This window comes from Panthera uncia, assembly GCF_023721935.1.
Source record: "Panthera uncia isolate 11264 chromosome C1 unlocalized genomic scaffold, Puncia_PCG_1.0 HiC_scaffold_3, whole genome shotgun sequence".
NCBI classification, from domain to species: Eukaryota; Metazoa; Chordata; class Mammalia; order Carnivora; family Felidae; genus Panthera; species Panthera uncia.
Window position 1 is genome coordinate 54,424,349 of NW_026057584.1, and position 26,342 is coordinate 54,450,690.

The window sequence follows — 26,342 nt, forward strand, 5'->3', positions numbered from 1 at the left end:
GCTTTAGAAACCCCTGGACCAGTTGTGGACCTGAAAGTGAGGTCTGTAACCAAGTCATCTTGTAGCATAGGCTGGAAAAAGCCTCACAGTGATGGTGGGAGTCGAATTATCGGATATGTAGTGGATTTCCTGACTGAAGATAATAAGTGGCAACGTGTTATGAAATCATTAAGCTTACAATATTCTGCAAAAGATCTGAGTGAAGGGAAGGAATATACCTTCAGAGTGAGTGCTGAGAATGAAAATGGAGAAGGAACCCCAAGTGAAATCACTGCTGTGGCAAAGGATGATGTTTGTAAGCCATGCATCTTCATTTTCCCTTTATTGTCATCAAAAGTGCATGCTTGAGCCCTACTCACTGGCTTATATAAACACCCTTTACAAATTATAATGATCTGAAAAAATTAATTGCCTGGTCTGAAAAATAACAATAATTTATCTCTGCTGTTTTACAGTGGCTCCGGACCTTGACTTAAAGGATATACCTGACTTGTGCTACTTGGCAAAAGAAAACAGCAACTTCCGTCTTAAGATCCCCATAAAAGGCAAGCCGGTTCCATCTGTATCCTGGAAGAAAGGGGAAGATCCTCTAGCAACTGACACAAGAGTCAGTGTTGAGTCATCTGCCGTTAACACAACTCTTGTGGTATATGATTGCCAAAAATCTGATGCTGGAAAATATACAATCACACTAAAGAATGTTGCTGGCACCAAGGAAGGAACTCTCTCTATAAAAGTTGTTGGCAAGCCTGGCATCCCCACCGGGCCAATCAAATTTGATGAAGTCACAGCAGAAGCCATGACCTTAAAGTGGGGTCCTCCAAAAGATGACGGAGGTTCTGAAATCACCAACTATGTCCTAGAGAAGAGAGATTCTGTAAACAACAAGTGGGTGACATGTGCCTCAGCTGTTCAGAAAACTACCTTTAGAGTAACCAGACTTCATGAGGGCATGGAATACACCTTCAGGGTCAGTGCCGAAAATAAATATGGTGTAGGAGAAGGCCTGAAATCAGAGCCAATTGTTGCTAAACATCCATTTGGTAAGTGTCTCAGAGTCAGAAAACACAAAGCAAAACATGTTTTTGAGGAAGTTCCATATTGTAAATCTTGCATTATCTACTTTTTCCTAGATGTGCCTGATGCTCCCCCACCTCCCAATATTGTAGACGTCAGACATGATTCAGTATCTCTAACTTGGACTGACCCCAGGAAAACTGGTGGCTCTCCAATTACAGGTATTTAATTTGCTCTTATCCCACAGCTTGTACATTAATGTTGCTTCCACATCTTCCTCCCTGAAAACAAGCTGAATGTGTGTTCCTTATTTATAGCACTACCTGCATATATAGTAATGTTTTTCCTTTCAGTATATTATACATTCATACATTAAGCATTAATTAAGCTAATACTTGATTTCAATGAAAATCTAATAGTTAACAAGAAAAGGCTTTCTTAGTGATATCTATTTTTGTAAGTTAGGATTTTTCAACAGAAGATGCAATAAATACACAGATTCTAAGAGAGAATAGCCCTATGCCCTAGGGTAATAAAAGTGTAGATACCAGCAAGAATGACTGTTTACTCCATATTATGTCCACAAATTAACCATTTGGGCAAAAACATATATTTAAAACACAGGTGACATTCGTATTTTCTACCTGAATTGACAAATTCACTTGGTCTTTTTTGTAGGATATCATATTGAGTTCAAAGAAAGGAACAGCCTTTTGTGGAAGAGAGCTAACAAGACTCCCATTAGGATGAGAGACTTCAAAGTGACTGGATTAACTGAAGGTCTTGAATATGAATTCCGAGTTATGGCAATCAATTTAGCGGGAGTAGGCAAGCCAAGCCTGCCATCAGAGCCAGTTGTGGCACTTGATCCAATTGGTAAGTCACTGTACAAAGAAAAGTCTGTGTGTTTTTTCTGCATGAAAACAAAACAAACAAACAAAAAACATCGGTATTTGACTGACTCTTTTGCTTTGTTTTAGATCCTCCTGGCAAACCTGAGGTTATTAATGTAACAAGGAATTCGGTGACCCTCATCTGGACTGAACCCAAATATGATGGTGGTCATAAGTTGACTGGCTATATAGTGGAGAAGCGGGATCTACCTTCTAAATCTTGGACGAAAGCCAACCATGTTAATGTCCCAGATTGTGCCTTTACCGTAACTGACCTTGTTGAAGGTGGGAAATATGAATTCAGAGTTAGAGCGAAGAATACAGCAGGTGCTATCAGTGCCCCCTCAGAAAGTACAGGAACCATTATTTGCAAGGATGAATATGGTAGGTGTATTTTACCTTTTATACATCTAAAAAATGGCAAATCAAGCTGCCTTCCTTTTTTGATTAAAATGTATTTTTTTTCTTTGCAGAGGCACCAACCATCGTCCTTGATCCCACAATAAAAGATGGGCTAACAATTAAAGCAGGAGATACCATTGTTTTGAGTGCCATTAGCATTCTTGGCAAGCCCCTTCCAAAGTCAAGTTGGTCTAGGGCCGGAAAAGACATTAGACCATCAGATATCGTTCAGATATCTTCGACTCCAACATCTTCCATGCTTACTGTCAAGTACGCCACTAGAAAAGATGCTGGTGAATATACCATTACTGCTACCAATCCTTTTGGCACAAAGGAAGAACATGTGAAGGTAACAGTCCTCGATGTACCTGGCCCCCCAGGTCCCATTGAAATCAGTAATGTTTCTGCTGAAAAAGCAACACTTACGTGGACGCCTCCATTGGAAGATGGTGGCTCACCAATTAAGTCCTATGTTCTTGAAAAGAGAGAGACCAGCCGACTTTTGTGGACAGTGGTTGCTGAAGATATTCAGTCTTGCAGGCATGTGGCAACCAAACTTATCCAAGGAAATGAGTACGTCTTCCGGGTCTCAGCTGTAAACCAGTATGGGAAAGGAGAACCTGTACAGTCTGAACCTGTCAAAATGGTAGACAGATTTGGTATGTAGAGCATATAAGACACCTGACCTGTTAACATTTGTAGCACAGTTTGTGAAATCATGGATTTCTCATAAATTTACTTTCTTTTCAGGTCCCCCTGGCCCTCCTGGAAAACCAGAGGTTTCAAATGTCACTAAAAACACTGCCACTGTCAGCTGGAAAAGACCAGCTGATGATGGTGGTAGTGAAATCACAGGATATCACATTGAAAGGAGAGAAAAGAAAGGCTTGCGATGGGTGAGAGCAACAAAGATGCCAGTTTCGGATCTCAGATGCAAAGTAACAGGACTGCAAGAAGGAAATACCTACGAATTCCGTGTCAGTGCAGAAAACAAAGCAGGAATTGGTCCACCTAGTGATGCTTCAAATCCTGTTCTAATGAAAGATGTAGCATGTTAGTATTTATTTTTTTTCAACATCACTCATGTGGGAGTACTAATATTTCATAGAAGTTATCCAAAAGCTAAACTCTTAATATACATTTTTGTGTCTTTGTTTCTATTTCAGATCCCCCAGGCCCACCTTCAAATCCACACATCACTGATACTACCAAGAAATCTGCTTCTTTGGCCTGGGGCAAGCCTCATTATGATGGAGGACTTGAAATCACTGGTTATGTTGTAGAGCATCAAAAAGTAGGAGATGAGGCCTGGATAAAAGACACAACAGGAACTGCTCTCCGAATCACTCAATTTGTTGTCTCTGATCTTCAGACTAAAGAAAAATACAATTTTAGAATCAGAGCCATCAATGATGCAGGTATTGGGGAGCCAGCAGTGATTCCAGATGTTGAAATTGTAGAACGGGAAATGGCTCCTGATTTTGAACTAGATGCTGAGCTTCGAAGAACACTTGTTGTTAGAGCAGGACTCAGCATTAGAATATTCGTCCCAATTAAAGGTCGTCCTGCTCCTGAAGTGACATGGACCAAAGATGGTATCAACCTTAAAAACCGAGCTAACATTGAGAATACGGAATCATTTACTCTTTTGATTATACCAGAATGTAACAGATACGACACTGGTAAATTTGTCATGACCATTGAAAACCCTGCTGGGAAGAAAAGTGGCTTCGTTAATGTCAGAGTCTTGGATACCCCAGGACCTGTCCTTAACCTAAGGCCTACGGACATCACAAAGGACAGTGTCACCCTCCACTGGGACCTCCCTCTGATAGATGGGGGCTCACGTATAACAAACTATATTGTGGAAAAACGAGAAGCAACACGGAAATCTTACTCCACAGCCACCACTAAGTGCCATAAATGCACATATAAAGTTACTGGCTTGACTGAAGGATGTGAATACTTCTTCAGAGTGATGGCAGAAAATGAATATGGAATTGGTGAGCCAGCAGAAACAACAGAACCTGTAAAAGCCTCCGAAGCACCATCACCACCTGACAGTCTTAACATTATGGACATAACTAAGAGCACAGTCAGCCTAGCATGGCCTAAACCAAAGCACGACGGTGGCAGTAAGATCACTGGCTATGTGATTGAAGCCCAGAGAAAAGGCTCTGACCAATGGACCCATATCACAACTGTGAAAGGGTTAGAATGTGTTGTGAAGAATCTAACCGAAGGGGAAGAATACACCTTCCAAGTGATGGCAGTGAACAGTGCAGGAAGAAGTGCGCCTAGAGAAAGCAGACCTGTCATTGTTAAGGAGCAGACATCGCTTCCAGAATTGGATCTCCGTGGCATTTATCAGAAATTAGTCATTGCCAGAGCCGGTGACAACATCAAAGTTGAAATTCCAGTGCTTGGTCGACCAAAGCCCACAGTTACGTGGAAAAAAGGAGACCAAATTCTTAAACAGACACAGAGAGTTAATGTTGAAAATACAGCAACTTCAACCATCTTAAATATCAATGAGTGTGTAAGAAGTGATAGTGGGCCCTATCCATTAACAGCAAGAAACATTGTAGGAGAGGTTGGTGATACCATCACCATTCAAGTCCATGATATCCCAGGGCCACCTACTGGACCAATCAAATTTGATGAAGTTTCATCTGATTTTGTAACCTTCTCTTGGGACCCACCTGAGAATGATGGAGGTGTACCAATAAGCAACTATATAGTAGAAATGCGACAGACTGACAGTACTACGTGGGTTGAGTTAGCCACCACCGTTATACGCACTACCTATAAAGCCACTCACCTTACTACTGGAGTGGAGTATCAATTCCGGGTAAAAGCTCAAAATAGATATGGAGTTGGACCACCCATCACCTCAGCATCTGTAGTTGCCAGCTATCCATTTAAGGTTCCTGGGCCTCCCGGGACCCCTCAGGTGACGGCGGTTACCAAGGATTCAATAACAATTAGCTGGCATGAACCTCTTACTGATGGTGGAAGCCCTATTTTAGGATATCACATTGAAAGAAAAGAACGAAACGGTATTCTCTGGCAGACTGTGAGCAAAGCATTAGTACCAGGCAACATTTTCAAATCAAGTGGACTTACAGATGGTATTGCTTATGAATTCCGAGTGATCGCAGAAAACATGGCAGGCAAAAGCAAGCCAAGCAAGCCATCTGAACCCATGCTTGCTTTAGATCCCATTGACCCACCTGGGAAACCAGTTCCTCTAAATATTACCAGACACACAGTGACACTTAAATGGGCTAAGCCTGAATATACTGGAGGCTTTAAAATTACTAGTTATATAGTTGAAAAGAGAGACCTTCCCAATGGACGGTGGCTGAAAGCCAACTTCAGCAACATTTTGGAGAATGAATTTACAGTCAGCGGCCTAACAGAAGATGCTGCCTATGAATTCCGTGTCATTGCTAAAAATGCTGCTGGTGCTATTAGTCCACCATCTGAGCCATCAGATGCTATCACGTGCAGGGATGATGTGGAAGCACCAAAGATAATGGTGGATGTTAAATTTAAAGACACAGTTATATTAAAAGCAGGTGAAACATTCAAGCTAGAAGCTGATGTCTCAGGTCGCCCACCTCCAACAATGGAATGGACCAAAGATGGAAAGGAGCTTGAAGGCACAGCAAAGTTAGAAATAAGAATTGCAGATTTCTCAACTAATCTGGTAAACAAGGATTCATCAAGAAGAGACAGTGGTGCCTATACCCTTACAGCAACTAATCCTGGTGGTTTTGCTAAGCATATTTTCAATGTCAAAGTTCTTGATAGACCAGGCCCACCTGAAAGACCTTTAACTGTATCCGAAGTGACATCAGAAAAATGTGTGTTGTCATGGCTGCCTCCACTGGATGATGGAGGTGCCAAAATTGATCATTACATAGTTCAGAAACGTGAAACCAGCAGATTGGCATGGACAAATGTAGCCTCCGAAGTCCAAGTGACCAAACTAAAGGTCACTAAACTTTTGAAAGGCAATGAATACATATTCCGCGTCATGGCTGTAAATAAATATGGAGTAGGAGAACCACTGGAATCAGAGCCTGTGCTTGCAGTAAACCCTTATGGACCCCCTGATCCACCCAAAAACCCTGAAGTTACAGCTATTACTAAAGATTCAATGGTTGTCTGCTGGGGACATCCTGACTCTGATGGTGGAAGTGAAATCATCAATTATATTGTAGAACGACATGATAAAGCTGGGCAACGCTGGGTTAAATGCAACAAAAAAACTCTTACAGATTTAAGATATAAAGTGTCTGGACTGACAGAAGGACACGAATATGAGTTCAGGATTATGGCTGAAAATGCTGCTGGAATTAGTGCACCAAGTCCGGCCAGTCCATTTTATAAAGCTTGTGATGCTGTGTTTAAGCCCGGCCCACCAGGTAACCCACGTGTTCTAGATACAAGCAGATCATCCATTTCAATTGCTTGGAATAAACCAATCTACGATGGTGGCTCAGAAATCACTGGGTATATTGTTGAGATTGCCCTGCCAGAGGAAGATGAATGGCAGATTGTCACTCCACCAGCTGGGCTCAAGGCAACTTCTTACACCATCACCAACCTCAAAGAGAATCAGGAATATAAAATCCGAATCTATGCCATGAATTCTGAAGGAATGGGAGAACCTGCACTTGTTCCTGGAACTCCAAAGGCTGAAGATAGGATGCTACCTCCAGAGATTGAGCTGGATGCTGACCTGCGCAAAGTTGTTACCATAAGGGCTTGTTGTACCCTGAGACTTTTTGTTCCAATCAAAGGAAGGCCTGCACCTGAGGTGAAGTGGACCCGGGAACATGGAGAATCTTTAGATAAAGCTAGCATTGAATCTACAAGCTCTTACACCCTGCTCATTGTTGGAAATGTAAACAGATTCGACAGTGGCAAATACATACTAACTATAGAAAACAGCTCAGGCAGCAAGTCTGCATTTGTCAACGTTAGAGTACTAGATACACCAGGCCCTCCACAGGATCTTAAGGTAAAGGAGGTCACTAAGACATCTGTCACATTGACATGGGAGCCTCCCCTCCTTGATGGTGGTTCAAAAATAAAGAACTATATTGTTGAAAAGAGGGAATCAACAAGAAAAGCATATTCAACTGTTGCAACAAATTGCCACAAGACTTCCTGGAAGGTAGACCAGCTTCAAGAAGGGTGTAGTTACTATTTCAGGGTTCTTGCTGAAAATGAATATGGCATCGGGCTGCCTGCTGAAACTGCAGAATCTGTGAAAGCATCAGAACGACCCCTTCCTCCAGGAAAAATAACTTTGATGGATGTCACCAGAAATAGCGTGTCACTCTCTTGGGAAAAACCAGAGCATGATGGAGGCAGCCGAATTCTAGGCTACATTGTTGAGATGCAGAGCAAAGGTAGTGACAAATGGGCCACATGTGCCACAGTCAAAGTCACCGAAGCCACTATAACTGGATTAATTCAGGGTGAAGAATACTCTTTCCGTGTTTCAGCTCAGAATGAAAAGGGTATCAGTGATCCTAGACAACTGAGTGTGCCAGTGATTGCCAAAGATCTTGTCATCCCACCGGCCTTCAAACTCCTGTTCAATACTTTCACTGTACTGGCAGGTGAAGACCTAAAAGTTGATGTTCCATTCATTGGACGCCCTACACCTGCTGTTACGTGGCATAAAGATGATGTACCACTGAAGCAGACAACTAGAGTAAATGCAGAGAGCACGGAAAATAATTCACTACTGACAATAAAGGAAGCCTGCCGAGAAGATGTTGGACATTACACAGTTAAGTTGACAAACTCGGCTGGTGAAGCTACTGAAACCCTTAATATTATTGTTCTTGACAAACCAGGGCCTCCAACTGGACCAGTTAAAATGGATGAAGTGACAGCTGATAGTATTACTCTTTCCTGGGGCCCACCTAAGTATGATGGTGGGAGTTCTATCAATAATTACATTGTAGAAAAACGGGACACTTCCACAACCACCTGGCAAATTGTGTCAGCTACTGTTGCAAGGACAACAATAAAGGCTTCCAGATTAAAGACTGGATGTGAATATCAGTTTAGGATTGCAGCTGAAAACAGATATGGAAAGAGTACCTACCTCAATTCAGAGCCTGTTGTAGCCCAGTATCCATTCAAAGTTCCTGGTCCACCAGGCACACCATTTGTAACACTCTCCTCCAAGGACAGCATGGAAGTACAATGGAATGAGCCAGTCAGTGATGGAGGTAGCAAAGTCATCGGCTATCATCTAGAACGCAAGGAAAGAAATAGTATCCTCTGGGTGAAGTTGAATAAAACACCTATTCCTCAAACCAAGTTTAAAACAACTGGCCTCGATGAAGGCATTGAATATGAATTTAGAGTCTCCGCAGAGAACATCGTGGGCATCGGCAAGCCAAGCAAGGTGTCAGAATGCTATGTAGCTCGTGACCCATGCGACCCACCAGGACGGCCAGAGGCAATTATTGTCACGCGAAATTCTGTGACTCTCCAGTGGAAGAAACCCACTTATGATGGTGGAAGCAAGATCACTGGTTATATTGTTGAGAAGAAAGAATTGCCTGAGGGTCGTTGGATGAAGGCCAGTTTTACAAATGTCATTGACACTCAGTTTGAAGTAACTGGCCTAGTTGAAGATCATAGATATGAGTTCCGGGTCATAGCTCGAAATGCTGCAGGAGTGTTCAGTGAGCCTTCAGAAAGCACAGGGGCAATAACGGCAAGGGATGAGGTAGAGCCACCACGGATAAGTATGGATCCAAAATACAAAGACACGATTGTGGTTCATGCTGGCGAGTCATTCAGGGTTGATGCAGATATTTATGGCAAACCGATACCAACCATTCAGTGGGTAAAAGGTGATCAGGAGCTTTCAGATACAGCCCGGTTAGAAATAAAGAGCACGGACTTTGCCACCAGTCTCAGCCTAAAGGACGCAGTACGCGTTGACAGTGGAAATTATATACTAAAGGCCAAAAATGTCGCCGGGGAGAGATCAGTTACTGTAAACGTCAAAGTTCTTGATAGGCCAGGGCCACCTGAAGGACCTGTTGTTGTATCAGGAGTGACAGCAGAAAAATGCACACTAGCTTGGAAACCCCCGCTACAGGATGGTGGGAGTGACATCATAAATTATATCGTGGAAAGGAGAGAAACCAGCCGCTTAGTTTGGACTCTGGTTGATGCCAATGTGCAAACTCTCAGCCATAAGGTTACTAAGCTTCTTGAAGGCAACGAATATGTTTTCCGTATAATGGCTGTAAACAAATACGGTGTTGGCGAACCTCTTGAATCTGAGCCAGTAATTGCCAAGAATCCGTTTGTAGTGCCAGATGCGCCAAAGGCCCCAGAAATCACAACAGTGACCAAGGACTCAATGACTGTTGTATGGGAAAGACCAGCATCTGATGGTGGCAGTGAGATTCTTGGATATGTTCTTGAAAAACGGGATAAGGAGGGCATTAGATGGACAAGGTGCCACAAACGCCTGATTGGAGAATTGCGCCTGAGAGTAACTGGACTCATAGAAAATCACGATTATGAATTCAGAGTCTCAGCTGAGAATGCTGCTGGACTTAGTGAACCAAGCCCACCTTCTGCTTACCAAAAGGCTTGTGATCCTATTTATAAACCAGGACCTCCAAACAATCCCAAGGTTGTGGATGTTACCAGATCTTCTGTCTTCCTTTCTTGGAGCAAACCAATATATGATGGTGGCTGTGAAATCCAAGGATACATTGTTGAAAAATGTGATGTGAGTGTTGGTGAATGGACAATGTGCACTCCACCAACTGGAATCAATAAAACAAATATAGAAGTAGAAAAGCTGTTGGAAAAGCATGAATACAACTTCCGTATCTGTGCTATTAATAAAGCTGGAGTTGGAGAACATGCTGATGTCCCTGGACCTGTTATGGTTGAAGAAAAATTGGAAGCCCCAGACATCGAGCTTGACCTAGAACTAAGGAAAATTATAAATATAAGGGCAGGTGGCTCCTTAAGGCTATTTGTTCCTATTAAAGGTCGTCCCACGCCAGAAGTTAAATGGGGGAAGATGGATGGTGAAATCCGAGATGCAGCTATAATTGATGTCACTAGCAGTTTCACCTCTCTTGTTCTTGACAACGTCAACCGATACGATAGTGGAAAATATACTCTCACGTTAGAAAACAGCAGTGGAACAAAGTCTGCCTTTGTTACTGTGAGAGTCCTGGATACACCAAGTCCACCTGTTAATCTGAAAGTCACAGAAATCACTAAAGACTCAGTATCTATTACCTGGGAACCTCCTCTTTTGGATGGAGGATCCAAAATTAAAAATTACATTGTTGAGAAACGTGAAGCCACAAGAAAATCATATGCTGCAGTTGTAACAAATTGCCATAAGAATTCTTGGAAGATTGATCAACTCCAAGAAGGATGCAGTTACTACTTTAGAGTCACAGCTGAGAACGAGTATGGTATTGGCCTTCCTGCCCACACTACTGATCCAGTTAAGGTTGCAGAAGTCCCACAACCTCCAGGAAAAATAACTGTGGATGATGTCACCAGAAACAGTGTTTCTTTGAGTTGGACAAAGCCTGAACATGACGGTGGCAGCAAAATCATTCAGTATATTGTGGAAATGCAAGCTAAACACAGTGAGAAATGGTCAGAGTGTGCTCGTGTCAAGTCCCTTGAAGCAGTAATTACTAACCTAACTCAGGGAGAAGAATATCTCTTTAGAGTTGTTGCTGTAAATGAAAAGGGAAGAAGTGATCCTAGGTCCCTTGCAGTTCCAATAGTTGCCAAAGATCTGGTCATTGAGCCAGATGTAAGACCTGCATTCAACAATTACAGTGTACAGGTTGGCCAAGACTTGAAAATAGAAGTGCCAATTGCTGGACGTCCTAAGCCAACCATTACCTGGACTAAAGATGATCTTCCACTGAAGCAGACTACAAGAGTCAATGTCACGGACTCACCTGACCTCACTATACTCAGTATTAAAGAAACTCATAAGGATGATGGTGGACATTATGGAATCACAGTTGCTAATGTTGTAGGTCAGAAAACAGCATCCATTGAAATTACAACTCTAGATAAACCTGATCCTCCAAAAGGACCTGTTAAATTTGATGAAGTCAGTGCTGAAAGTATTACACTATCTTGGAATCCCCCAGTATATACAGGGGGCTGCCAGATCACCAACTACATTGTTCAGAAAAGAGACACAACCACCACAGTATGGGATACAGTTTCTGCTACTGTTGCCAGAACCACACTCAAAGTGACCAAACTGAAAACTGGTACAGAATACCAATTCAGAATCTTTGCTGAAAACAGATATGGACAAAGCTTTGCCTTGGAGTCTGATCCAATTGTAGCTCAATATCCCTACAAAGAACCAGGCCCCCCGGGCACACCATTTGCCACAGCCATTTCCAAAGACTCCATGGTCATTCAGTGGCATGAACCAATCAATAATGGTGGGAGCCCAGTCATAGGTTACCACCTTGAGAGAAAGGAAAGAAATAGTATTTTATGGACAAAAGTCAACAAAACTATTATTCATGACACCCAGTTTAAAGCACTCAATCTGGAAGAGGGCATTGAATATGAATTCAGAGTTTATGCTGAAAATATTGTTGGAGTAGGCAAAGCAAGCAAGAATTCTGAATGCTATGTAGCCAGAGATCCCTGTGACCCACCAGGAACCCCAGAAGCAATAATGGTTAAAAGAAATGAAATCACTTTACAATGGACCAAACCTGCATATGATGGTGGAAGTATGATTACAGGTTACATTGTAGAGAAACGTGATTTGCCGGAGGGTCGCTGGATGAAAGCCAGCTTCACAAATGTCATTGAAACTCAATTTACTGTGTCAGGTCTTACTGAAGATCAAAGATATGAGTTCAGAGTCATTGCAAAGAATGCCGCTGGGGCAATAAGTAAACCTTCTGACAGTACTGGACCAATAACTGCCAAGGATGAGGTTGAACTCCCAAGAATTTCAATGGATCCAAAATTCAGAGACACGATTGTGGTAAATGCTGGAGAAACATTCAGGCTTGAGGCTGACGTCCATGGAAAGCCCCTACCTACCATTGAGTGGTTACGAGGAGATAAGGAAGTTGAAGAATCTGCCAGATGTGAAATAAAGAACACAGATTTCAAGGCTTTACTTATTATAAAGGATGCCATTAGAATTGATGGTGGACAGTATATTTTAAGAGCTTCCAATGTTGCAGGTTCTAAGTCATTCCCAGTAAATGTGAAAGTATTAGATAGACCAGGACCTCCAGAAGGGCCAGTCCAGGTTACTGGAGTCACTTCTGAAAAATGCTCTTTAACATGGTCTCCACCACTTCAAGATGGTGGCAGTGACATTTCTCACTATGTTGTTGAAAAGAGAGAAACGAGTCGACTTGCCTGGACTGTTGTTGCTTCGGAAGTTGTGACCAATTCTCTGAAAGTTACCAAACTCCTAGAAGGGAATGAATATGTTTTCCGTATAATGGCTGTCAACAAATACGGTGTTGGAGAGCCTTTGGAATCTGCACCAGTACTAATGAAAAATCCATTTGTGCTTCCTGGACCACCGAAAAGCTTGGAAGTCACAAACATTGCCAAGGATTCCATGACCGTCTGTTGGAACCGTCCAGATAGTGATGGTGGAAGTGAGATTATTGGTTACATTGTAGAGAAAAGAGACAGAAGTGGCATTAGGTGGATAAAATGTAACAAACGCCGCATTACAGATTTGCGTCTGAGAGTAACGGGATTAACAGAAGATCACGAGTACGAATTCAGAGTCTCTGCAGAAAATGCTGCTGGAGTTGGAGAACCAAGTCCAGCTACAGTTTATTACAAGGCTTGCGATCCTGTGTTCAAACCTGGCCCACCCACAAATGCACACATTGTAGACACCACTAAAAATTCAATTACACTTGCCTGGGGTAAGCCCATCTATGATGGTGGCAGTGAGATCTTAGGATATGTAGTAGAAATCTGTAAAGCAGATGAGGAAGAATGGCAAATAGTTACTCCACAGACTGGCCTGAGAGTCACTCGATTTGAAATTGCAAAACTCATTGAGCACCAAGAGTATAAAATACGCGTCTGTGCCCTCAATAAAGTTGGTTTAGGTGAGGCCACATCAGTTCCTGGTACTGTGAAGCCAGAAGATAAACTTGAAGCACCTGAACTTGACCTTGACTCTGAATTAAGGAAAGGAATCGTTGTAAGAGCTGGTGGATCTGCCAGAATTCACATTCCATTCAAAGGTCGCCCAACACCCGAAATCACCTGGTCTCGAGAGGAAGGTGAATTCACAGATAAGGTCCAAATTGAAAAGGGAGTAAACTATACCCAACTATCAATAGATAACTGTGATAGAAATGATGCTGGAAAATACATTCTCAAGCTGGAAAACAGCAGCGGATCTAAATCTGCTTTTGTAACTGTGAAAGTTCTTGACACCCCAGGACCACCACAGAATTTGACAGTCAAAGAAGTGAAAAAAGATTCTGTCCTTCTGGTATGGGAACCACCCGTCATCGATGGGGGTTCAAAGGTCAAGAACTATGTTATTGACAAACGTGAGTCAACCAGAAAAGCCTATGCTAATGTGAGTAATAAATGCGGTAAAACAAGCTTTAAAGTTGAGAATCTTACAGAAGGAGCCATTTATTACTTTAGAGTTATGGCTGAAAATGAATTTGGAGTTGGTGTTCCAGTGGAAACTGTTGATGCTGTGAAAGCTGCTGAACCTCCTTCCCCACCAGGAAAAGTTACACTCACTGATGTGTCCCAGACCAGTGCCTCGTTGATGTGGGAGAAACCTGAACATGACGGTGGTAGCAGAGTCTTGGGGTATGTTGTTGAAATGCAGCCTAAAGGAACAGAAAAATGGAGTGTTGTGGCTGAATCCAAAGTCTGTAACGCAGTTGTTACTAGTTTGAGCTCTGGACAAGAATATCAGTTCCGTGTCAAGGCTTACAACGAGAAAGGAAAAAGCGATCCAAGAGTGCTTGGTGTTCCTGTGATAGCCAAGGACTTGACTATACAGCCTAGTTTTAAGTTACCATTTAACACATACAGTGTCCAAGCTGGGGAAGATCTTAAAATTGAAATTCCAGTTATCGGCCGACCAAGACCTACAATTTCATGGGTCAAAGATGGTGAACCTCTTAAACAGACAACAAGAGTAAATGTTGAGGAAACAGCTACTTCAACTATTTTGCACATTAAAGAGAGTAACAAAGATGACTTTGGAAAATATACTGTAACAGCAACAAATAGTGCAGGTACAGCAACAGAAAATCTCAGCATTATTGTTTTGGAAAAGCCTGGACCTCCAGTTGGACCAGTTAGGTTTGATGAAGTTAGTGCAGACTTTGTGGTCATATCTTGGGAACCTCCAGCCTATACTGGTGGCTGCCAAATAAGCAACTACATTGTAGAGAAGCGAGATACAACTACCACCACTTGGCATATAGTATCAGCAACAGTTGCAAGAACAACGATAAAAGTAACCAAACTGAAAACAGGCACTGAATACCAGTTTAGAATTTTTGCAGAAAACAGGTATGGAAAAAGTGCCCCTCTGGATTCTAAACCGGTTATTGTACAATATCCATTTAAAGAACCTGGACCACCTGGAACTCCTTTTGTGACATCAATTTCAAGAGATCAAATGGTTGTGCAGTGGCATGAGCCAGTTAATGATGGAGGTAGCAAAGTTATTGGCTACCATCTTGAACAGAAAGAAAAGAACAGCATTTTATGGGTCAAATTAAATAAGACTCTCATTCAAGACACCAAATTCAAAACAACTGGGCTTGATGAAGGCCTTGAGTATGAGTTCAGAGTTTCTGCTGAAAATATTGTTGGCATTGGCAAGCCTAGCAAAGTGTCAGAATGCTTTGTCGCTCGTGATCCATGTGACCCGCCTGGTCGCCCTGAAGCCATTGTTATTACAAGAAACAATGTCACACTGAAATGGAAGAAACCTGCCTATGATGGTGGTAGCAAAATAACAGGTTATATTGTAGAGAAGAAAGATCTACCTGATGGCCGCTGGATGAAAGCCAGCTTTACCAATGTATTAGAAACTGAATTTACAGTGAGTGGACTTGTAGAAGACCAAAGATATGAATTTAGAGTAATTGCAAGAAATGCAGCTGGCAACTTAAGTGAACCGTCTGAAAGCACTGGTGCCATCACTGCAAGAGATGAAATTGATGCACCAAATGCCTCGATGGATCCAAAATATAAAGATGTAATCGTTGTTCATGCAGGAGAGACTTTTGTCCTTGAAGCTGATATCCGCGGCAAACCTATACCTGATATTGTTTGGTCAAAAGATGGAAGAGAGCTTGAAGAAACAGCTGCTAGGATGGAAATTAAGTCTACTATTCAGAGAACCACTCTTGTTGTCAAAGACTGCATACGTACTGACGGAGGACAATATATTCTGAAACTCAGCAATGTTGGTGGTACGAAGTCTATCCCAATTACCGTAAAGGTACTTGACAGGCCAGGGCCCCCTGAAGGACCTCTGAAAGTTTCTGGAGTGACTGCTGAGAAATGTTACCTGGCATGGAACCCACCTTTACAAGATGGTGGTGCTAGTATTTCACATTACATCATTGAAAAGAGAGAAACAAGCAGACTCTCCTGGACCCAGGTTTCAACTGAGGTACAGGCCCTTAACTACAAAGTCACTAAACTTCTTCCTGGTAATGAGTACATTTTCCGTGTCATGGCTGTGAATAAATATGGAATTGGAGAGCCTTTGGAATCTGAGCCTGTCATAGCCTGTAATCCTTATAAACCACCAGGTCCTCCTTCACCACCTGAAGCCTCAGCAATCACCAAAGACTCTATGGTAGTAACATGGGCACGCCCAGTGGATGACGGAGGTGCTGAAATTGAGGGCTACATTCTTGAAAAACGAGATAAGGAAGGTATTAGATGGACCAAGTGCAACAAGAAAACACTAACAGATCTCCGACTCAGAGTAACTGGCCTTACCGAAGGTCATTCCTATGAGTTCAGAGTTGCTGCTGAAAATGCAGCTGGTGTGGGTGAACCTAGTGAGCCATCTGTTTTCTATCGTGCGTGTGATGCTTTGTATCCACCAGGTCCACCAAGTAATCCAAAAGTAACAGATACTTCCAGATCTTCTGTCTCCCTGGCATGGAATAAGCCAATTTATGATGGTGGCGCACCTGTCAAGGGCTATGTTGTTGAGGTCAAAGAGGATGCGGCAGATGAATGGACAATTTGCACTCCACCAACAGGATTACAAGGAAAGCAGTTCACAGTGACCAAGCTTAAAGAAAATACTGAATATAACTTCCGTATTTGTGCCATCAATTCTGAAGGTGTAGGTGAACCTGCAACTATACCTGGCTCAGTTGTTGCTAAAGAGAGGCTAGAGCCACCAGAAATAGAACTTGATGCTGATCTCAGAAAGGTGGTCGTTCTGCGTGCAAGTACTACTTTACGCTTATTTGTCACAATCAAAGGTCGACCAGAGCCTGAAGTTAAATGGGAAAAGGCCGAAGGCGTTCTCACTGAGAGGGCCCAGATTGAGGTGACCAGCTCGTACACAATGTTGGTAATTGATAACGTTACCAGATTTGATAGCGGTCGGTATAATCTGACACTAGAAAATAACAGTGGCTCCAAAACAGCTTTTGTTAACGTCAGAGTTCTTGACTCGCCCAGTGCCCCTGTGAATTTGAATGTAAGAGAGGTAAAGAAAGACTCGGTGATGTTGTCTTGGGAACCACCACTTATTGATGGTGGGGCTAAGATTACAAACTACATTGTTGAAAAACGGGAAACTACAAGAAAAGCATATGCTACTGTTACAAACAATTGCACTAAGAATTCTTTCAAAATTGAAAATCTACAAGAAGGATGTTCTTACTACTTCCGAGTCTTGGCTTCCAATGAATACGGGATTGGTTTGCCAGCTGAAACAGCTGAACCTGTTAAAGTTTCTGAACCACCCCTCCCACCTGGAAGAGTAACTCTTGTCGATGTGACTCGTAACACAGCTACAATTAAGTGGGAGAAACCAGAAAGTGATGGTGGCAGCAAAATTACTGGTTATGTAGTTGAAATGCAGACTAAAGGGAGTGAAAAATGGAGCATCTGCACACAAGTCAAGACTCTAGAAGCAACTATATCTGGGCTAACTGCTGGAGAAGAGTATACCTTCAGGGTAGCTGCAGTTAATGAAAAGGGACGAAGTGATCCAAGACAACTTGGAGTGCCAGTAATTGCAAGGGATATTGAAATAAAGCCCTCAGTTGAGCTTCCTTTCAACACTTTCAATGTAAAGGCTAGAGACCAACTTAAGATTGATGTTCCGTTTAAAGGAAGACCTCAAGCTACTGTAAGCTGGAAAAAAGATGGTCAGATTCTTAAAGAAACCACGAGGGTCAATGTTTCTTCTTCAAAGACTGTAACATCACTATCTATTAAGGAAGCTTCAAGGGAAGATGTTGGAACTTATGAATTATGTGTTTCAAACAGTGCTGGATCCATAACAGTTCCTATTACTGTAATTGTCCTTGACAGACCAGGACCTCCAGGACCTGTACATATTGATGAAGTTAGCTGTGACAATGTAACAATTTCTTGGACTCCTCCAGACTATGACGGTGGCTGCCAAATTAGCAATTACATCGTTGAAAAGAGAGAAACCACTTCTACAACATGGCACACAGTCTCACAAGCAGTTGCAAGAACATCCATTAAAATAGTTCGTCTGACAACAGGAAGTGAGTATCAGTTCCGTGTTTGTGCAGAAAACCGCTATGGCAAGAGTTCCTACAGTGAATCTTCACCTGTTGTTGCAGAGTATCCATTCAGCCCCCCAGGTCCTCCTGGTACTCCTAAAGTTGTACATGCCACAAAATCTACCATGGTTGTAACCTGGCAAGTGCCAGTAAATGATGGAGGAAGTCAAGTAATTGGCTATCACCTTGAATATAAAGAGAGAAGCAGTATTCTTTGGTCAAAAGCAAATAAAATCCTCATCACTGATACTCAAATGAAAGTCTCTGGCCTTGATGAAGGACTGATGTATGAGTATCGTGTATATGCTGAGAATATTGCTGGAATTGGTAAATGCAGTAAGTCTTGTGAGCCAGTCCCTGCAAGAGATCCTTGTGACCCTCCTGGACAACCTGAAGTCACAAATATCACAAGAAAATCAGTGTCACTTAAATGGTCTAAACCACATTATGATGGTGGAGCTAAGATCACAGGATACATTGTCGAACGTAGAGAACTACCTGATGGCCGGTGGCTGAAGTGCAATTTTACTAACATACAAGAAACATACTTTGAAGTAACTGAACTTACTGAAGATCAGCGTTATGAATTCCGGGTTTTTGCAAAGAATGCTGCTGACTCCATTAGTGAACCATCTGAATCCACCGGACCTATTACAGTTAAAGACGATGTTGAGGCTCCAAGAATTATGATGGATGTCAAGTTCCGAGATGTTATTGTTGTCAAAGCTGGAGAGGTCCTTAAGATACATGCAGACATTGCAGGGCGACCTCTGCCAGTAATTTCCTGGGCCAAGGATGGTGTAGAAATCGAAGAAAGAGCAAGAACAGAAATTGTCTCAACGGACTATGATACTCTGTTAACAGTGAAAGACTGTGTCAGACGAGACACTGGGCAGTATGTACTAACACTAAAGAATGTTGCAGGAACTCGGTCTATGGCAATTAATTGCAAGGTACTCGATAAGCCTGGCCCACCAGCAGGACCACTTGAAATAACTGGCCTCACAGCTGAGAAATGCTCTCTTTCCTGGGGACCGCCCCAAGAAAATGGTGGTGCAGACATCGACTATTACATTGTAGAAAAACGTGAAACGAGCCACCTTGCATGGACAATATGTGAAGGAGAATTAAGGACAACATCCTGTAAAGTAACCAAGTTACTCAAAGGCAATGAATACATCTTTAGAGTAACAGGCGTTAATAAATATGGTGTTGGTGAGCCCTTAGAGAGTGTGGCAGTAAAGGCACTAGATCCATTTACAGTTCCAAGTCCACCCACATCTTTGGAAATTACGTCTGTGACCAAAGAGTTCATGACACTTTGCTGGTCAAGACCTGAGAGTGATGGAGGCAGTGAAATCTCTGGATATATAATTGAAAGGCGAGAGAAAAACAGCCTACGATGGGTGCGTGTAAACAAAAAACCAGTTTATGATCTGAGAGTGAAATCAACTGGACTTCGGGAAGGATGTGAATATGAGTACCGGGTTTATGCAGAAAATGCTGCTGGCCTGAGCCTTCCAAGTGAACCCTCTCCCTTAATTCGGGCAGAAGATCCAGTGTTCTTACCATCTCCTCCATCCAAACCCAGAATTGTGGACTCAGGCAAGACAAATATAACTATTAGCTGGGTTAAGCCCTTGTTTGATGGTGGGGCCCCAGTAACTGGATACACTGTAGAATACAAAAAATCTGATGAGACTGAATGGGAAACTGCCATTCAGAACTTAAGAGGCACAGAATATACCATAGGTGGACTAACAACAGGAGCTGAATATGTGTTCAGAGTAAGATCTATCAATAAGGTTGGTGCTAGTGATCCCAGTGATAGCTCTGATCCCCAAATAGCAAAAGAAAGAGAAGAAGAACCTGTATTTGAACTTGACAGTGAAATGAAGAAGACCTTGATTGTCAAGGCTGGTTCCTCATTTACCATGACTGTACCTTTCCGAGGAAGACCAGTACCTAGTGTCTTGTGGAGTAAGCCAGACACTGACCTCCGCACTAGAGCTTATATTGATTCCACAGACTCTCGCACATCACTTACTATTGAAAATGCCAACAGAAGTGATTCTGGAAAATACACATTAACAATTCAGAATATTTTGAACGCTGCTTCACTGACTTTAGTTGTCAAAGTTTTAGATTCTCCTGGTCCTCCGACCAATATTACTATACATGATATAACCAAAGAGTCTGCAGTGTTATCCTGGGATGTTCCGGAAAACGATGGTGGAGCACCAGTGAAGAATTACCACACAGAAAAACGTGAGGCCAGTAAGAAAGCATGGGTCTCTGTGACCAACAACTGTAACCGCCTCTCCTACAAAGTTACCAACTTACAAGAAGGGGCAATTTACTACTTCCGAGTCTCTGGAGAAAATGAGTTTGGTGTTGGTGTACCAGCAGAAACAAAAGAAGGAGTAAAAATAACAGGTATGTTTTAAAAACAAAGAACATCTTATATCTATATTAATTTTCCTAGAATATGATGAATCATTCTAATTAGTCTCACTTAATTTTAAAGGCTTTTAGTTCACACCTCAACAATTCATACTATAGCACAGCATGAAATCTCTAATACAAAAAGTTTTTTTGTTGATAAATTGCAGAAACTTACATAGCTGGAATTGGAAAATATATATTGAATTTAAGTATAACTGAATTTGACTGCACATATATAGTATGTGTGTGCCAAAATCTTACAAGATTGTTCATCTTATTCCTCACTTTTATACCCATGATAAATTTGGGATGCATTTTACCATTTAATCTAGTCATTTGACACTTAATTTGAATTTGACTCCAATGACGTATCCTGACATGTAATGACCAAAGCTTGGGGAAGTTTTGCTTGGCTCAGAAGCTAAACTGGTCATATGAAAAGAGAGACTCAAATCAAAGATTAAGTATGTAGCCTTCATTTAAAATTTTTCTCTGACAGTGCAGAAAGAACACATATGAGGGGAGGAATGTTGTAATAATCCCTTTATTTTGATGTTTTACTTTCTTAGAAAAACCAAGCCCACCTGAAAAACTTGGAGTAACAGGTGTATCCAAAGATAGTGTTTCCCTGACCTGGTTGAAGCCAGAACACGACGGTGGAAGCAGAATTGTACACTATGTCGTTGAAGCACTAGAAAAGGGACAGAAAAATTGGGTTAAATGCGCAGTGGTGAAATCAACCCATCATGTTGTTTCTGGTCTGAGGGAGAATTCTGAATACTTTTTCCGGGTGTTTGCTGAAAATCAAGCTGGTCTGAGTGACCCCAGAGAGCTTCTGCTTCCTGTTCTTGTTAAGGAACAACTGGGTATGTCTAATTTTATGTAAAAGCAAAATTTGAAATGGTTTGTATTAATTTTTAGAAACTCTTTTTCACCTTCGTCTGACATATTCTTATCTTTCAGAACCACCTGAAATTGATATGAAGAATTTCCCAAGTCATACTGTATATGTTAGAGCTGGTTCAAACCTTAAAGTTGACATTCCTATTTCTGGAAAACCACTGCCCAAAGTGACCTTATCAAAAGATGGTGTCCCCCTGAAAGCAACCATGAGGTTTAACACTGAAATTACTGCTGAGAACCTGACCATCAATCTCAAAGAAAGCGTTACTGCTGATGCTGGAAGATATGAGATCACTGCCGCCAATGCCAGTGGAACAACAAAAGCTTTCATTAACATCATTGTATTGGATCGGCCTGGTCCCCCTACTGGCCCTGTTGTTATTAGCAATATAACAGAAGAAAGCGTGACTCTCAAATGGGAGCCACCTAAGTATGATGGTGGAAGTCAAGTTACCAACTACATTGTACTCAAGAGAGAGACAAGTACTGCAGTATGGACTGAAGTGTCTGCAACGGTTGCAAGGACCATGATTAAAGTCATGAAACTGACCACAGGAGAAGAATACCAATTCCGCGTCAAGGCAGAAAATCGCTTTGGCATCAGTGATCACATAGATTCAGCTTGTGTGATTGTCAAATTACCATACAGTAAGTTGTTGAACTTTTCAAAGATCCCAGGTTTTCATTTACATAAGTGTTTTAAATATCTGTACTAACCTAAGGGATTCCTGTCTCTTGTAGCAACACCTGGACCACCATCTACACCCTGGGTCACTAATGTTACTCGAGAAAGCATCACCGTGGGCTGGCATGAACCAGTGTCCAATGGAGGCAGTGCAGTTATAGGCTACCACCTGGAAATGAAAGACAGAAACAGTATTTTGTGGCAGAAAGCCAACAAATTGGTCATCCGCACAACTCACTTCAAAGTCACAACGATCAGTGCTGGACTTATTTATGAATTTAGGGTATATGCAGAAAATGCTGCTGGTGTTGGAAAACCCAGCCATCCTTCTGAACCAGTCCTAGCCATTGATGCCTGTGGTATGTATTTTTCATAAGAAGGACAATTCTGACTACTTAAAAATGAAAATCTTATTTCTGAAAAGCAAAATAATGTTGACATAAGTTCCACTGATTTGCTTTCTCTTACTTCCTCAGAACCCCCAAGAAATGTCCGTATCACTGATATTTCCAAAAACTCTGTCCACCTTTCATGGCAACAACCAGCTTTCGATGGAGGAAGCAAGATCACAGGCTATATTGTTGAGAGACGAGACCTTCCAGATGGCAGATGGACCAAGGCCAGCTTCACCAATGTTATCGAGACTCAATTCACTGTCTCTGGCTTGACTCAGAATTCCCAGTATGAATTCCGGGTCTTTGCTAGGAATGCCGTTGGTTCTGTCAGCAATCCATCTGAGGTTGTAGGCCCCATTACGTGCATCGATTCTTATGGTAAGCATTTTTAGAACTTTTAATCCCAATAGCATTTTAACCCAATATCTTTCCTTGCTTTTTCTGGTTCTAATCTATAGAATAACTTTGACTATGCACCTTAATTAGATATTTGAAGAAAGTATATGAACTAGCTGAGAATCTTAGGAAAGTTCCTTAATCTCTGCTGGTCTCTTGACCTAACTGTAAAATGTGAGATTTGGACTACAGGATATCTAAAGTCCTTTGCAACTTCAACCTTTTAGAATTCTTTGATTGTATTTATGAGTTGGCACTTTCCCTTTTTTCTATTTTAAAACATGAGAATTAATAATTAAAACCATGGTTGAGTGCTCAGATAATTTTCGTCTTACATAAATGAAAGACTAAACAGAGGCATTAATGATAGTATTAGCAGCAGCTAACATATACTGGGTGCTTTCATGAATTCTCTCCCCTAATTCTAACAGCCCTAACATTATCCCATTTTACAGAAGAGAAACTGAGGTTTAGAGTGCTTATATGTAACTTCCCCAACATCAAGCAGCTCATCAGTGTAGAGTGGGAATTCAAAGAGACAGACTCCAGAATTCTGTCTACATTGCTGTCATTACAAAATACACACACTTGACCATTATAGAAGATAAAGAACAGATTCAACTCAACAGTGGTTTCAAAATTAAAATTTCATGAGGGTTATGTACCCTATGATACTCTTTTTAAAAGTTCCGTGTGTTCAAGGAGTCTCTATGGTGTCTCGGCATAAGTATCCACTCCTGTCCTCATGCTGAGAACCTCAAGGCTGCTCTTTATGAATCAGGCTTTGTGAACACTGTTGTGAGACTGTGAAGCAAGTCAAATTTATTCTCAAATTTAGTTTCTCAAAAGTCCTAAGCTTCTAACCAGCCTGGCAGAAAATCTGTCCAGTGAAATACTCTGTGAGTAATGAATTCAGACTTCAAGAGTCAGACATGAACAATCCACACTTGGATATCAGTGAACTGGGAAGAGAAAATAACAAGAATAGGAGATAGAGGAAAAGAAAGGAGAATCTGAAATGAAAGAAAATGGATAATACAACTTCTTTAGGGATGTTCTCACTACCATATCCCATTTTATCCTTAGAATTAAATACCTGATAGACTTTAAAATACATTTCAAAGGCATTGAAGTCCTTGTGCAATTAGTGTGTCATTGGAGGGCAGGGCTTCCTTACAACCTTTCTTCCCCATCTGGGATAGAACTATGGCTTGTAAAGTTTTACTGTTTAAAATAATAGGTAAATATGGGGTGCCTGGGTGGCTCAGTTGGTTAAGCATCCGACTTCGGCTCAGGTCATGATCTCACAGTCTGTGAGTTCGAGCCTCACGTCGGGCTCTGTGCTGACAGCTTGGAGACTGGAGCCTGCTTCCGATTCTGTGTCTCCCTCTCTTTCTGCCCCTCCCCTGCTCATGCTCTGTCCACCTCAAAAATAAAACATTAAAACATTATTAAAATATTATTTAAAAATAAAACAAAAACATTAAAAACAAAAAATTTAAAATAATAGGTAAATAAAATTAGAACTACCATGTAAAAAAAAAAAGTACTATATTACTTAATAAAGACCAATGGCCTTACTTTGAAGTTGCAATTATTTTTTCCATCCTTGTGATCCTTTAAATATTTCTCATCTGTTTCTCTTGCAGGTGGACCTGTAATTGATTTGCCTCTAGAATATACAGAAGTTGTCAAATATAGAGCAGGTACATCTGTGAAGCTCAGAGCTGGCATTTCTGGGAAACCTGAGCCTACAATTGAGTGGTACAAAGATGATAAAGAGTTACAAACCAATGCACTGGTGTGTGTTGAAAATACCACTGACCTTGCATCTATACTCATCAAAGATGCAAATCGCCTTAATAGTGGAATCTATGAATTAAAACTAAGGAATGCCATGGGCTCAGCCTCAGCCACCATCAGAGTGCAGATCCTTGGTAGGTGCTGATTATAGGACAACATCATATTTTATTATCTAAAACTTAGCAATTTTAAATGAGTAGTCTTATAAAAAGTACTGACATATTGTTTCATTCTTTCATTAACAGACAAACCAGGACCTCCAGGTGGACCAATTGAATTCAAGACGGTCACTGCTGAAAAGATAACTCTTCTCTGGCGCCCGCCAGCAGATGATGGCGGTGCAAAAATCACTCACTACATCGTGGAAAAACGTGAGACAAGCCGCGTTGTGTGGTCTATGGTGTCCGAAAATTTGGAAGAGTGCATCATTACAACCACCAAAATTATCAAAGGAAATGAATACATCTTCCGGGTTCGAGCCGTGAACAAATATGGAATTGGCGATCCACTGGAATCTGATCCAGTGGTAGCAAAGAATGCATTTGGTGAGACATAATTTCATTAGGAAACTGAAATCAAATGCTTGAATATTTTACAAATAAACTATTCTGCTAGCTTGTGAATATGTTTTCTTAGAATGATTTTGATTTTCTTTTATCTCACATCTCCCCTCATTATCATCCTTTTCAAAAGGTGGAAAGTATAATAAGTAAAACTACTATTCTTGAAAATGAATTTATCGGTGGTGTTGATCCTTCAAACTCCTTTTCCTTTTCTTTTTAAATAGTTACTCCTGGACCTCCAGGCGTACCAGAGGTGACACAGATTACCAAGAATTCAATGACTGTTGTCTGGAGCAGGCCAATTGCTGATGGTGGTAGTGAAGTGAGTGGCTATTTCCTTGAGAAAAGAGACAAGAAAAGCCTAGGATGGTTTAAAGTCCTAAAGGAGACTATCCGTGACACCAGAGAGAAAGTGACAGGACTCACAGAAAACAATGACTACCAATACCGAGTTTGTGCTGTAAATGCTGCTGGTCAGGGTCCATTTTCTGAACCATCTGACTTCTACAAAGCTGCTGATCCTATTGGTAAGTGCTCATAAATGCTGCATCTTCGCTATGTCTCTTTGAGGTCACTAAATTGTACATGATTGTGTAATTGTGGTATTATGAATGGTCATTCCAGACCCTCCAGGCCCACCAGCTAAGATAAGAATTGCAGATTCAACCAAATCGTCCATCACTCTTGGCTGGAGTAAACCTGTCTATGATGGAGGCAGCGCTGTTACCGGATATGTTGTTGCGATGAGACAAGGAGAGGAAGAGGAATGGACTGTTGTCTCTACCAAGGGAGAGGTCAGAACTACAGAATATGTGGTATCTAACCTGAAACCTGGAGTCAACTACTACTTCCAGGTATCTGCTATAAACTGTGCTGGACAAGGAGAACCTATAGAAATGACTGAACCTGTTCAAGCTAAAGATATACTTGGTATGTACCTACTGGTATGGTTGTGTGTTTATTTTTATTAGAGTGCTGCTAAGAAATCATTCATTTTTTTGTTT

General features: G+C 41.5%; 1 protein-coding gene across 50 annotated transcripts in view; it reads left to right on the top strand.

Annotated features, from left to right (window-relative positions):
• Window positions 1-26,342, top strand: part of TTN (titin) — a 275,095-nt gene that overhangs the window by 221,037 nt on the left and 27,716 nt on the right. For all 50 annotated transcript variants that reach the window (XM_049615442.1, XM_049615431.1, XM_049615432.1 and 47 more), the window contains 16 exons: window positions 8-295; window positions 456-1,043; window positions 1,134-1,238; window positions 1,696-1,893; window positions 1,998-2,294; window positions 2,384-2,971; window positions 3,063-3,365; window positions 3,479-20,584; window positions 21,163-21,459; window positions 21,557-22,144; window positions 22,238-22,540; window positions 22,658-22,954; window positions 24,622-24,909; window positions 25,021-25,320; window positions 25,563-25,865; window positions 25,963-26,268. In XM_049615442.1, coding sequence (XP_049471399.1) covers window positions 8-295; window positions 456-1,043; window positions 1,134-1,238; window positions 1,696-1,893; window positions 1,998-2,294; window positions 2,384-2,971; window positions 3,063-3,365; window positions 3,479-20,584; window positions 21,163-21,459; window positions 21,557-22,144; window positions 22,238-22,540; window positions 22,658-22,954; window positions 24,622-24,909; window positions 25,021-25,320; window positions 25,563-25,865; window positions 25,963-26,268 — 22,155 coding nt within the window. The remainder of the gene's footprint in view (window positions 1-7; window positions 296-455; window positions 1,044-1,133; window positions 1,239-1,695; window positions 1,894-1,997; window positions 2,295-2,383; window positions 2,972-3,062; window positions 3,366-3,478; window positions 20,585-21,162; window positions 21,460-21,556; window positions 22,145-22,237; window positions 22,541-22,657; window positions 22,955-24,621; window positions 24,910-25,020; window positions 25,321-25,562; window positions 25,866-25,962; window positions 26,269-26,342) is intronic.